Here is a 15,548-nt window from a genome sequence, read left to right on the forward strand (position 1 = left end):
CCCTTAACAAACCATAAGCTATTGGTAGCCATTGTCAAGAGAAATGCAAGTGGGAAATAACAAGGAGATCGTCAAACTGGTTGGATCAAAAGTCAACACTCTATTCTCAATAAATCTAGTAGCGCTAATGAGATCATGCAAAAATTCCCTCAACATTTAATTTGTTACTTCTAGTGCTGGAGGAAATATTAAGGGATTTGATGAATTCATTATTTGTTTATTTTTTGGGTTTGCGAGATATGTTAAAGATCTAATTATTGAACAATGTTACTTAGTTCAAGTTAATGTTTCTTGACGTTCTTCAGTGCCAAGAGAACACATCATTGACTTGCATATGTCTAGTATGTTATATGTTGATGAGCCTTGTTTTTCTTCGGTGCTTCAAGAGCATCAGTTACAAGTTATCTTTATGTTTATGCAAGAGTGTATATGTCCAAAATGTCAGCTGTATAAATGACTGCTACATAAGCTCAATAGCTAGATAGATTACCTATATAACTGGAAGCACGTATTCCGATGCATATACTAGGATGGAAACATGTCCATTGAGCTATTCAGTATCAAGATTGTCCTTTGGGAGCTCAAGAAGCGTCAATTCTACAAGTACGTTAATGATGGTTAGAGACAATTATATTTTAAAAGAACTTCAAGTGGTAGCTTGAAGTTGTGGTGGTGAAGAAAGAGTGGTGTCTACAAGATTCCAGAGTGAGTGTAAGCACTAATAAAGACCAATCAGACAAAAAGACAATATTGTTGTTGTAATGTGTATTTTTGACATGTAAGCATTAAGGGTGGGACTTGGAGATAATACTTCCAAGTTGAGTTTAGAATTAGTTAGATCTCAATCCAACTATATATATATGTGTCATATTTATGAATGAATTAATGTGAAATAAGTTTATGTGTGCAAATTAATTTTCTTTATTAAATAAACGAAAATAACTATGTTGTTATAGTTGTAGTACATAAATTTTGACATAAAATGATACTCAAAACATTTTTCTAATATTAAAATTATTATAATTTTAATGTGTAATAATTTATTAAATTAAATTATTCCATTGTGTTTAAATAACATTCCTATATTATGTTTACCATGGGAAATGTGTAAAAAAATATCTTAAAATTTCAATCATTCAACATAATTATATTTATAATCATATTACAAATAAAAATAAAACACTTGTAAACTTTTATAAAAATATTTCTATATTATGTTGAGCATGTAAAACGTCTTAAAAAAATCTTAAATTTTCAATCATTCAACATAATCATATTTATAATCATATTACAAATAATAAAAATAAAAAACATATAAACATTTTCTATATATAAATATATATATATATATATATATATATAAAATAAAAATATTATTTCATAATATAATATATGTGATATCCATCGAATATACTTTAATAAAACATCTATCTATGAGGATGGATCCCTTTGCGTTTTGGCTGTGCTCAGTACCATCTCCCTCTCATGTTCGAAATCTCTTCAGTATAAATTCTGAAAGGATTCGAATGTAATTGTAAATTTCAGCGAAGGTCATATTGAATTGAGTTGCTTTAATAAATTAAAATTAATTAATTAATATATAAGTTAAATATAAATATATTTAAAAAATATATAACAAAATTTTTAATCGTGAAGATTTATTCTACTCCATTATTGAGATTGTAGACTTTGTTTTAATATAATAAATTAATAAAATGACTTATCAATATAGCATTTCTAAAAGCTTTAATTTATTTTATATAATATTTATTTATATCATATTGTTTTTAATTAATAAATTTAAATAACAAAAAACATAGTTGCTTTGAGTCTATATATAAAATCCAGTTTAAACAATATAAACGCCAAAAAAATCCATAATAAAAGAGATCCACTTTAAACCATAAAAATTAAAATTTGACCATAATTTTTTTGGCCCGAACTAAAAATCCATAAAATACTTCCAAAAAAATCACACTGAAATAATAGACCAATACAGAGACACCCATACAAAGACTTTCAGGTTTCGAGTAAAAATACATTCGACAAAATGTTGGTAATGTGAAAACCAGTAAAACAAATGGATGCGACGAATAATGGCATGGATATACTTAAATATTTACAGAGGAATCCTCGCATTCCCGTGCCCATTGCAATTTGCCGCAGAATGTGGTCTGTGGTACCAACAACTAGTTTTCAGATAATTCTACTCTGCACAGGCATAATATTCGTGCACCGAACTGAATATGCTCACAACTCCACAGTTATTGGACTCTGAACAAATCCTTCAAAATCATGTGGCCTCTCTACCGGAATCCACTTCCCAGAGTTGTCGAACATGTAACACACCTGCTCACCCCAACGGTTCGTAGAACCGCTCACAAATATCTTTTCACGCCATGCTGCGGCGCAGGTAGCAACGTCCATATCTTCAGGAAGAGACGCCACGAGTTCCCCAGAGTTCTCTTTAGCGTTATATCGAATTAGTTGCTGGTTTTGAAAGAAATAAAGGCCCCCTAACGCAGTTAACCACGACTGCGGGCCTCCGTCAGTACTCCACGTATTCGCCACTCTGCTCCAAACACCTGAAATGGGATCGAATACTTCTGCACTCTTCTCGGATCGACTCGGTGACTCTGTGGAGTAACCACTTATCACAGTGAATTTTCCACCCAGAAACACTCCGTGGCGTCGGCCACTCTCTCGTGTGATTGGAGGCAGCACCTCCCATTTGTCATGTTTAACATCATATGCCGCTGCCGTGCGCAGAGCGCTTTCATTGTCGTCCTGCCCTCCGGCGACGTATATAAGCCCATGAAACAGAAGAGGCGAAGAAGGATCGAACCATGGCCATATCGGCTCCACGTCTCCAAGTACTGGAGATGAAGTCATAGATAAGTACAGAGTTCATGGCCTCCCAGCTGGAGGGTTTGCATCCCCCAATTAGGACCAGTTTCTGATCCACGCCAACGAAGTGACAGAAACGGGGAATCCCATCCGGAAATTGCGGAAATGAAGGAAGCCGATCCCAGCTGCCCTGCAGAGGGTCATACAGAGTTAGCCCATAAACGGGGGATCCCCGCCACTTATCCTCTTCAGCTGAATTTCCTTGGGGAACTGCCTGAATCAAGCATATCAACTGCATGCTTGTCCCAGAAATCTTTCTGTCTTCATAGAACCGCGGGTTAGTGAGCATAGCCTCCCAGCTTCTGCACACAGCTTTGAGCTGATCATGTGCCTTGTAAGTGACTCTCACCAGGCACTCAAGGCCGATTTCGTCTGGAAGATTAGGAATAACATTCATTGATATGACTAGCAGTCCTCAAATTACTCAAGATTAAACAAAACCCAGTAGATAATTGAATCACAGAGCTAAGATACCGTTCGGCTATGCTGTAGACGAATGAAGGCTATAAGCAAATCTAGAGGACAAAAATGGGCAAATCTTGCACTAAATGCTGGAAATATTGCTGTAAATAACGCATGAAGGGCACGACGAAAAATGGAGAAAAGACAGGAAAATATTGAGCTAAAAACACCGGAAAATCTTGCGCTGAATACGGATGAAGAGTATGAACAAATCTGGAGCATAGACCAGAAGATAACGCTCCACAAGCGAATGAAAGATATGAGCAATTATAGAGAAAATGATCAACGCAAAATCTTGCGCTAAAATCTCTTTAATGCGAGGAGAATAAAGACGCGCGTATGATATATAGAAAGTGAGGGGTAGCGTCCGCGATAGTATTTAGAGAATGGTGGTAAGAATCCGCAATTATGTTACCGAATCTCAACATGTGAGCGACGGGGATGTCAAAGACGCACATGTTTATGGAAACGAGAACGAAGAAGTAATCATAAACCATAAACAAGTAGTTGAATATACCAATCGTACCATAGAGGATCCCGTTGAAAATGGGAACTTGTAAGAAGTTGCAGTGTTGGAGCCGATGATTTGGGCAGGCATACCTTCCTTCCATCACTAGTCAAAGTAAACAGATTAATGTGACATTGCCAAGTAGTAATTTTTAACCACGTCTGCATGGGTATCATTATCATTGATGCGTGGAAAGGTGAACTTTGAGGGAGCCAATCTTATGTGAGAGCACTTGGATTGGGAGTTTATCGCTAAGTTACCAAGTTCGGCCGTATCGGCCAAAAAAATTCGCAAATTCGTCAGTACGATTCGGTTCGCGTTTTAATACGGTACGGAGTTTTTACTTGATGGATTAAATTTAGGTTAACAATGCCCAAAGTTTGCAGGTTCTTATTATCTTCCCATCGGTCGTCGCTGCGGTTATTACCAAAGACGCTGAGAAGAGGGCACGACACTTCGGAATAGCATTTAATCTACTTTCATCAATCAACAAGCATGCAATGTAAAACAGATCTAAGTTGAAAAATAATAATTTTTATATTAAATAATGAGATAAAAAATTTTAGCATTAAAAGTTAAAAGGGAAGGGTAAGTTATATATTTAAAAATTTGTAAAAATTTTAAAATATGTTTTCTCATTTTTATTTAGATGATAGTTATTATAGTTATTAGTAAATTGGATAATAGTGGTTCATTGCAATTATTGGTACGGAATTTAAATTCAATTTAAAAGGTTTATTTTCTGTGATTACTATAAAGATTAATTTATACACATTTATTATTGAATAAATTTGGATTTGAAGAAGAAAGAGATTGAGATATAAGTTTCTCGATCTGTGTTGATTATTTGAAACTTAATTTTAATATTTAATATCTAGTTTTTTATATTAAATATTAGGTTTGAATTTTTGTTATTTATATTATTATATTTGACTTACAAGTTTTTCAAATTTGTAATACTAATAAATGTTGTTTGATGCATTTTTTCTTTTATTATTGGGTAACTTTAAATAGACATAAAAGATTAATATTGGAAATAAGTACCACATTATTCAACCTATCAATTGAGGAAAGATTCATCTCATTTTATTTTATTTTGAAACAAAATTAAAAATTATTAGTCTTTATAAGATGTATATTGTCGAATTTTTCTCGTATTGAATTTTACATTGTCGAATTTTTTCCGTATCGAATCGAATTCAAATCCGTATTCGAATTCGAATTTGGTAACTATGGTTTATCGTACTGGAGAAAATGGGGCTTCTAAATCCCAGGTGATGTGGGATCTCTGCTTTAGCTAGATGATGAGATTGAATCCTCTATTCATTTGGGTTCCATCATCACTCCAAAAATTTTGCTCCTGTAGCTCAGTGACAACAAGAGAGCAGTGAAATTCTTGAAGCATTTTTTTCATATTGCATTTGCGGATGTTATTCTCCTCAATAAGGATTTGTTTGTTGACGAGCATGAAGGAATTGTGCAGTCGGTGGTCCTAGAGCATTTAAAAAGGGCGATTCAGAAATCAAAGCTTCCCAATGATTATGTGTTAGAATTCCTATTGTATCTATGGACACTAATCTCATTATGTGTATTCGTCCTAGGACACTAACAAAACAAGGAATGAGTAGCAAAAAGGTAGAACGACGCGTAGGGGATTTTGGATTCATGAATATGAGTTTTTCTCCCGAATTATAAATTTTTGATATTATTGCTTCTTCATTGAAGGCTTTGCTATAACTACGTTCAAATTGATTGATTGCAAACTAAATACCATGGCGGCTACCCTAGAATTATATGTATGCTCTCATTCCCTATATATTCATTTTTCCCTTTGCTTTGGGTGCCCTTAACAAACCATAAGCTATTGGTAGCCATTTGTCAAGAGAAATGCAAGTGGGAAATAACAAGGAGATCGTCAAACTAGTTGCCTCAAAAGGCAACACTTTATCCTCAATAAATCCAGTAGCACTAATGAGATCATGCAAAAATTCCCTCAACATTTAATTTGTTACTTCTAGTGCTGGAGGAAATATTAAGGGATTTGATGAATTCATTATTTGTTTATTTTTTGGGTTTGTGAAATATGTTAAAGATATAATTATTGAACAAAGTTACTTAGTTCAAGTTAATGTTTCTTGACTTTCTTCGATGCCAAGAGAACACATCATTGATTTGCATATGTCTAGTATGTTATATGTTGATGAGCCTTGTTGTTCTTCAGTGCTTCAAGAGCATCAGTTACAAGTTATCTTTATGTTTCTGCAAGAGTGTATATGTCCAAAATGTCAGCTATATAATTGACTGCTACATAAGCTCAATATCTAGATAGATTACCTATATAACTGGAAGTATGTATTTTGATGCATATACTAGGATGGAAACATGTCCATCGAGCTATTTAGCATCAAGATTGTCCTTTGGCAACTCAAGAATCATCAATTCTACAAGTACGTTAATGATGGTTAGAGACAATTATATTTTAAAAGGACTTCAAGTGGTAGCTTGAAGTTGCGGTGGTGAAGAAAGAGTGGTGTCAAAAAGATTCCAGAGTGAGTGTAAGCACTATTAAAGACCAATCAGACAAAAAGATCAATATTGTTGTTGTAATGTGTATTTTTGACATGTAAACATTAAGGGTGGGACTTAGAGATAATACTTCCAGGTTGAGTTTAGAATTAGTTTGGGATCTTGTTGAGAGAATATCTCAATCTCCTTATACATGTTTGGAATTAGTTAGATCTCAATCCAACTATATATATGTGTTATATTTATGAATGAATTAATGTAAAATAAGTTTATGTATGCAAATTAATTATCTTTACTAAATAAATGAAAATAACAATGTTCTTATAATTTTAGTACATAAATTTTAACATAAAGTGATATTCAAAACATTTTTTTAATATTAAAGTTATTATAATTTTAATGTGTAATAATTTATTAAATTAAATTATTCCAATGTATTTAAATGACATTCCTATATTATGTTTACCATGCGAAATGTCTAAAAAAAAATATCTTAAAATTTCAATCATTCAACATAATTATATTTATAATCATATTACAAATAAAAATAAAACACATGTAAACTTTTATAAAAATATTTCTGAGCATGTAAAACGTCTAAAAAATCTTAAATTTTCAATCATTAAACATAATCATGTTACAAATAAAAATAAATAACATATAAACTTATATAATAAAAATATTATTTCATAATATCATATATGTGATATCCATCGAATATACTTTAATAAAACATCTATCTATGAGGATGGATCCCTTTGCGTTTTGGCTGTGCTCAGTCCCATCTACCTTTCATGTTCGAAAGTCTTCAGTATAAATTCGGAAAGGATTCGAATGTAATTGTAAATTTCAGCGAAGGTCATATTGAATTGAGTTGCTTTAATAAATTAAAAAAAAAATTAATATAAAAGTTAAATATAAATATATTTAAAATATATATAACAAAATTTTTACTCATAAGATTTATTCTATTGCATTATTGAGATTGTATATTTTGTTTTAATATAATAAATTAATAAAATGACTTATCAATATAGCATTTCTAAAAGCTATAATTTATTTTATATAATATTTATTTATATTATATTTTTTTAATTAATAAATTTAAATAAAAAAACATAGTTGCTTTGAGCCTATATATAAAATCCAGTTTAAACAATATAAACGCCAAAAAAATCCATAATAAAAAAGATCCAGTTTAAACCATATAAATTAAAATTTGACCATAATTTTTTTGGCCCGAACTAAAAATCCATAAAATACTTCCAAAAAAAATCAGACTTAAATAATAGACCAATACAGAGACACCCATACAAAGACTTTCAGGTTTCGAGTAAAAATACATTCGCCTCCAGTTTAAACCATATAAATTAAAATTTGACCATAATTATTTTGGCCCGAACTAAAAATCCATAAAATACTTCCAAAAAAATCACACTTAAATAATAGACCAATACAGAGACACCCATACAAAGACTTTCAGGTTTCGAGTAAAAATACATTCGCCAAAATGTTGGTAATGTGAAAACCAGTAAAACAAATGGATGCGACGAATAATGGCATGGATATACTTAAATATTTACCGAGGAATCCTGGCATTCCCGTGCCCATTGCAATTTGCCGCAGCATGTGGCCTGTGGTACCAACAACTAGTTTTCAGATAATTCTACTCTGCGCAGGCATAATATTCGTGCACCGAACTGAATATGCTCACAACTCCACAGTTATTGCACTCTGAACGAATCCTTCAAAATCATGTGGCCTCTCTACCGGAATCCACTTCCCAGAGGTGTCGAACATGTAACACACCTGCTCACCCCAACGGTTCGTAGAACCGCTCACAAATATCTTTTCACGCCATGCTGCGGCGCAGGTAGCAACGTCCATATCTTCAGGAAGAGACGCCACGAGTTCCCCAGAGTTCTCTTTAGCGTTATATCGAATTAGTTGCTGGTTTTGAAAGAAATAAAGGCCCCCTAACGCAGTTAACCACGACTGCGGGCCCCCGTCAGTACTCCACGTATTCGCCACTCTGCTCCAAACACCTGAAATGGGATCGAATACTTCTGCACTCTTCTCGGATCGACCCTGTGACTCTGTGGCGTAACCACTTATCACAGTGAATTTTCCATCCAGAAACACTCCGTGGCATCGGCCTCTCTCTTGTGCCATTGGAGGCAGCACCTCCCATTTGTCATGTTTAACATCATATGCCGCCGCCGTGCGCAGAGCGCTTTTATTGTCGTCCTGCCCTCCGGCGACGTAGATAAGCCCATCGGGAGAAACAGAAGAGGCGAAGAAGGATCGAACCGTGGGCATATCGGCTCCACGTCTCCAAGTACTGGAGATGAAGTCATAGATAAGTACAGAGTTCATGGCCTCCCAGCTGGAGGGATTGCATCCCCCAATTAGGACCAGTTTCTGATCCACGCCAACAAAGTGACAGAAACGGGGAATCCCATCCGGAAATTGCGGAAATGAAGGGAGCCGATCCCAGCTGCCCTGCAGAGGGTCATACAGAGTTAGCCCATAAACGGGGGATCCCCGCCACTTATCCTCTGCAGCTGAATTTCCTTGGGGAACTGCCTGAATCAAGCATATCAACTGCATGCTTGTCCCAGAAATCTTTCTGTCTTCATAGAACCGCGGGTTAGTGAGCATAGCCTCCCAGCTTCTGCACACAGCTTTGAGCTGATCATGTGCCTTGTAAGTGACTCTCACCAGGCACTCAAGGCCGATTTCGTCTGGAAGATTAGGAATAACATTCATTGATATGACTAGCAGTCCTCAAATTACTCAAGATTAAACAAAACCCAGTAGATAATTGAATCACAGAGCTAAGATACCGTTCGGCTATGCTGTAGACGAATGAAGGCTATAAGCAAATCTAGAGGACAAAAATGGGCAAATCTTGCACTAAATGCTGGAAATATTGCTGTAAATAACGAATGAAGGGCACGACGAAAAATGGAGAAAAGACAGGAAAATATTGAGCTAAAAACACCGGAAAATCTTGCGCTGAAAACGGATGAAGAGTATGAACAAATCTGGAGCATAGACCAGAAGATAACGCTCCACAAGCGAGTGAAAGATATGAGCAATTATAGAGAAAATGATCAACGCAAAATCTTGCGCTAAAATCTCTTTAATGCGAGGAGAATAAGGACGCGCGTATGATATATAGAAAGTGAGGGGTAGCGTCCGCGATAGTATTTAGAGAATGGGGGTAAGAATCCGCAATTATGTTACCGAATCTCAACATGTGAGCGACGGGGATGTCAAAGACGCACATGTTTAAGGAAACCAGAACGAAGAAGTAATCATAAACCATAAACAAGTAGTTGAATATACCAATCGTACCATTTGCCAGCGGACTCGTTTTCGTCAGGTATAGGCCGGTGTGGACAGATTCGGTGTTTCATGACTTGGCGGATATGAGAATGCACATGAAATTCAATTATTGCAACAACCACGTGGAACCAATTGCTTGTGGAAACACATAAATAATTAGCAGAAGGCCCACACAGCACCGAGGTATCTCATCTGACACCTGTCTGATAATGTGTCTGGTTAAATCCCAAGTCTCAAGTATTAATGGATGGAACTACATATATATTGGTTGCGATGTAATATCAGATTTTGGATTACCTCATGGATGATAGGTAGTAGGTTTGGAATTTCAAAGCAGACGCATCTACTGTTGTTACACCTTACTGACTTGTTTTCAGAGTTGAAAGGAAGATTTGTAATTGGTTTTTAGAGTCATAAGGAACATCAAATTTTTTTACTTTATTTGATTAGCAAATCACTCGATCATGGGTAATTTGTCTGTCAAATTTCATTTTTGCGAGGTAATTTGTATTTTGTTTCTTATTCATTTTCGGGACACTTAGTGGTTGGAAAAATGGGGACATCGCTACTCTTTATATTTGATTAAAGTGTCTAAGATACTCTTAGTAGTATCAGTCACTGAATTTGATCTTAGACCTAGTTCAAATCTATTCTAATGGAAAAAAAAAAAATTGTATTTTCAAATATCTTAGAAAATTCAAAAACACTTAAAAATAATTTTATATTTTTATTTATTACACTAGCCTTGGCACATTATAATAATCAAATTTTCATTTTACTTACATGACAAAATATGATTTCTCATTAATTGTTTATTTGGTTTTTAATTTTTTTTCTAATTATTTGTTTTTAGATTGATTAGTTAATTAAATAATTTTTTTGTTAAATGTTTTCTTAATTTTTTATTTATATTTTATTATGTGTTTTTCTTATAATACTTCAATTCTCTCTACTAATCAAATAATATAAATTAGAAATTTTAATACATCATATAAATTTTAAAAAATATATTAATTATATAATATTTTAAATAACAAATAGGTAAATGTATAGTGATGCAATATATTATTTTTACTTTGGCCATAAGTTAGGTTATGTATGAGTTTTCAGGTTTTTAGTTTTTTTTACTATTTTAATTTTATTATCTATTAAGTTTAATTATTTTATTTTTTCCTATTTTTTTTATACTTTTTCTATCTCTCTATTTGTCTATTTCTAAGAGACAGAAAATAGAGATAGGTATAAGTTGCAATGTAACCATTGTTTTAGGCTAGAATATTGTACTTTCATGAGAGATATATCCTCTTTGAAAAGATTGAAATGAAATATTTTATTTTAGTGTTATGAGATAGCTATTTAGTAATGGGCTATATAGTGGTGAGGGAGCTTCTTCTATCATAGTTGTTTGGCTTCAAAACTCTTCAATCAAAACAAGAAGCAGCAACATGATTATAACATGGAGACTTGCATTCAAAATCATGAATAAGTATCATTAAAGTTAGGGGTAACTTTTGCAACTTTTGTATAAATTTGAGTACACATTTCCTAATTTTTAATGGAAATCATCTTAACTAAAGGGATAATTGTAAATTTCTACTAGCAATATTCTACTCTGTTGCTCCATCATTCTTCCCATTCCCCACCACTTCACAAAAAATTGACATAATTGTAACATCATTTTTTTATACCTATTTTTCTAACATATTTCCTTGGGTCAAAGATTTAACATATTTTACATAGCTAAGGTCATTTTTTTTTACTTATAATGACATGAGATATTCTCATGCTTTAGGATGGTTTAACCATGAATATGAATAATTTTTTGGGTAATTTTTCTTTTATATTTATTCCCAGTTTATAAAGGAATATATATTTGATGTATGTGACATCTCTTTTAAACTCGCAAACTTTGAACTACGTGGAGTGACTAATTTCATATACAAGTCTAAATAATTTGAGTCATGATAACTATTACATTCAAGAGGTTTTCAACCATGTTACTATTTACAAAGAAAAATTAGACATTGAGTCCATTGACATAGCATGATGCTTCAAAGGAGGGTGAGGCATATTAGTTGAATGTTAGAGTTGTCTATCATTCTATAGGCTATTTTGAAGCCACATCTAGAGGTTTTTTCCTTAGTTCTAATTCTCAAAAGGAATTGGTCCACCAAGGTCTTTTGATGTTTAGATAAATTGCTAAAAACATGAATAAGCCATACTCACCTTGGTGAGGACATCTTAGTACAACATCCAATTCATGATGATCATGTCGCCTTGTTATTGAGACATATGAAAAGATACTTCAATGCTCGAGTTCACTTTATTAATGGGATTACCGAGGAAATGAAATCGTAAGTCCTCTCATCACATCTATTTGTATATTAGAAAAGTCTAATATAATATCGCATAGTGACATGGTTTTTTGTGTCTTTTCTACTTCTATTGTTGAATCTAGTATCCCTAAATGGCAATGTCTTATTTATGTGAAATGCATGTCTATGATGGAAAATTTCAAAATCATATGATATATTATTGATGATACATTATTCTAGCACATTAGAACTATAACCATTCATGATGTTGACATTACAAAATCTAATTCTAAGGCTTAGGTTTAGTGTGAGTCTTCCATTTCCAATGGCTAGCAATTGGCCTAGTGCTTCCCTCGTGTATCTTTTCTGAATCAACCTTCTACATAGATGTATGTGGGCTTATGGCATATAGATGTACCTTTCTAGATGTTGTGGATTATGTTATAAGAATCTATCCATGAGATAATTATATCCCGACATGCTCAAGGACACATCTAATAGGCTAATGAGTGAACATAGCTATAGTTAGGGAGGTCATTAAAGAGCAACATGCACAACATAATGAGAAGATGATTTTTGACAATTAAGATAATGAATTTCTAATATGTGGTAAAAGTTGGGGGAGGTTGATCCATGTCTTGGGGAACTAGTACTTGATGTGAAACTTGTTGATATCTTGGAACAATTCCACACTTCCATTATGTGTTTATGTATTTTAATGTTGGTTTAGAAGTTGAACATATGAAAAATGAAACTATGGAGATCCAGATTTGAGCGAAGTGATGTCTTAGGTGGATCACATGATTTAATAGTCTCATAACATGAGGGCATAATTGCAAAAAACTATTGTAGAAAGTTATTGTAACAACTATGGTGAAAATTCCATGTAATAAAAGTTAATAAAGGCAAAAATAATAACCACGGTTTATGGGACACTTACTCCAATCTGAAAGTTGGGCAAGACATCCTAGTGTGGGTGTTCATCGATTTATTATGGCTAAGGAAATTGGCAAAGGCAATGGTAAAGTCTTTGGAAAGGAAAAATGACATTTTTGCACATTTATTTTATGAAAATAATGAAAATTAGGAGAAAAGGGAGGTGAAAGGTCACAAGGTGCATGTCAGGAGGAAAATGAAGCAAAATAATGTAAAATGAAGAGGCCTAATTGATAAAAAGGATTATGAAGATCAATTGGTAACCTTTTGTTAGTTCAATTTTGGAGCTCTCTCATTATTCTGTCTCTCTCTCTCTCTCACTCTTGGACACTTAGAGTTTTCTTGGAGAATTTTGGCATTGGATCAAGAAAGGCAAAGAAGGCAATAGGAAGCAAATATCAAGCATGGAAGAGCAGGATCAAGAAGCTACAACATGATTATTTGCAGGTATCGATTTGCATGTGTATTTTCCTTTCTAGATTTGTCATGCATGGGATTTCATGTGGTTCTTTTACTGTTATGGCATGGGTTTTGCCAGGTGTGACAGTGTTTTCAGCCTAGCCTTGCCATTTTCGAAGAGCCATGGTGTGATGGGGTTCTCATGTTTTTGGTTGATCTGGATTAGAGGATGGATTCGAAGCTGAGTGAGGTGGATCTCCAAATGATAGAACACATGGCCTAGTAACCCCTGAACCAGAATATAGGTTGCGGTAAATCCGGATTTCGTGTTGCCTCGGTGGGCCTATGAATCCTTGCCGATAAATGGCGAGATATACGGTAAAGCCAAGAGGTCTTTTGCTCTCCATTGGGCCTAGTAATCCCAGTTGGGATATGCGGTAAATCCTGGTGAGTGCGTCTCGGCTTAGAGCCTAGTGATTTGGGGTTGGATTGCGGTAAAGCCTGAGATACTAGGAGATAGGAAAATTCCTCACAATGTAGGTGGAGAAATCTGGTGGCATCCATGCTTGTTTGGGCTATTGATCGGGTGGAGATCATGGTAAAGCTTGTTATGACATGTTTATTGTGTTGGATTAGTGATCCGGGATGGATCATGGTAAAGCTTAGTTTCTATTGCTGCGGGTGAGGTGGTTAGCCTCGAGATGCCCTTGTCAGTTCTTTGGTTTGAGTCCCACATTCATGCTTGGAATATGGCATGTGGGTGAATGACTAAAGAGAGATTTTACTTAGCGATTCTATGGTTGGGTGGAATGTGGTAGTCCCATCCCGAGTTTGGATTTGGTATCATAAATATGAGGTTATTTCTCCTTGTATTTCTATGAGTATTATAATGATTTATATGTGGATCATTGTTGTTGGGAAAAGTATCCAATACGGAATGACCCTATCCCACTCTAAGGGTGATAGTACCTCAGCAACAACCGAATGCAAAGCTATTCAAGATTACTTCTTTATGAGATGTAAGAGAGGGGAGAAAGAGATCCACTAATCGTTGTCTTCCGCTAATGATTGATCCAATCTTCTCTCTTTGCCGCTTGCTCCCAGCTCCTTGCTCTTTCACTGGCCCAGCTACACCAAGATCCTGCAAAATAACAAGAGAGGAAAACTACAAGAAGCATACATTCATAATTGATTCAAGGATTAGAATAAATCAAATATACAAGTATCAATACGCCATTGAGACACATGCATATAGAAGAACCTCAAATGCTTTATTAATGGAAGAAGTAAAGTTCTGAGAGTGTTACAACCATAAGAGGCCCAATCCAGCAACACCTCCCAGCAGAGAGAAATCTCCTCTTCTCCTCCTTCAAGCAAATCACCCAATAGTTCTATACTCAAACCAACAGCACTTCCTTACATTCACAAGATTCCAGCCTCCTTAGACCTCATGAGAGAGCTCTATATATAGGAGATTTGGAGAAAGGATGAGTCAGCTTGAGTTTGGCATGAAGCTGACTAGTGTCCTCTCCCACTTCAGTTATACTTCAGTTCTTGAGTGCACTTGGAGTTTCTTGCTTCCACTTGGAGATCTAGATCCTCTTACTCATCACAAGGCGAATTCCCTGATCCAAGTGTCATTTTGGAAGCTTCCTGGGCATTTGACACCTTGCAGAATGACTGTGCCACTTGGCCAATCTCGCCCAGTGCAGGTAGCCTTCATTAGATTTGACATTCAGCGCAGGTACAGAGTGGAGCAGTTGACATTCAGCGCAGATGCTCAGTGGAGACACTGACATGATCCAGAATTAGCTTGTTTTTGAGTGTTTTCAGGGGGAGAACTGATTTTAAGTGCTGTGGTTTGCTGACCTTGTTCCTCTAGGGGTAGGAACAACATGTTTAGGGACTTTGGATCCCTCAGATTATCGACATTTCATGCTTCATGCTGTAAGGCACAAAAATGTCTATAACAGTTGCCCCCTAAAGTATGAGGTCGTTTATCGGGTGAAATGCTCTATCAGGAGGATCCAAAGTTCATTCAATCGCTGAGAGGTGCCCTGTAATAAAATACAATACAATACATTATTTTTCATTCTGCTTTCATGATCTAGCTGAGGCGGGCATTCCCATGCTCAACTTTATAA

The 15,548-nt window shown here is 34.8% G+C and overlaps 1 protein-coding gene and 1 pseudogene across 1 annotated transcript; both read right to left on the reverse strand.

Annotated features, from left to right (window-relative positions):
* Positions 1 to 2,250: 2,250 nt before the first annotated feature.
* Positions 2,251 to 3,763, reverse strand: LOC149187536 (F-box/kelch-repeat protein At1g15670-like; annotated as a pseudogene).
* Positions 3,764 to 7,723: 3,960 nt separating this feature from the next.
* LOC149187537 (F-box/kelch-repeat protein At1g80440-like) lies at positions 7,724 to 9,490 on the reverse strand. The gene has a single exon (XM_089412838.1). It carries the CDS (start codon positions 9,170 to 9,172, stop codon positions 8,114 to 8,116), a length of 1,059 nt encoding a protein of 352 aa, XP_089268964.1. The 5' UTR covers positions 9,173 to 9,490; the 3' UTR covers positions 7,724 to 8,113.
* Positions 9,491 to 15,548: the final 6,058 nt, after the last annotated feature.

This window comes from Pinus tabuliformis, chromosome 3_1 (assembly GCF_031772625.1).
Source record: "Pinus tabuliformis cultivar Carrire ecotype Pingquan chromosome 3_1, CPIR1, whole genome shotgun sequence".
NCBI classification, from domain to species: domain Eukaryota; kingdom Viridiplantae; phylum Streptophyta; class Pinopsida; order Pinales; family Pinaceae; genus Pinus; species Pinus tabuliformis.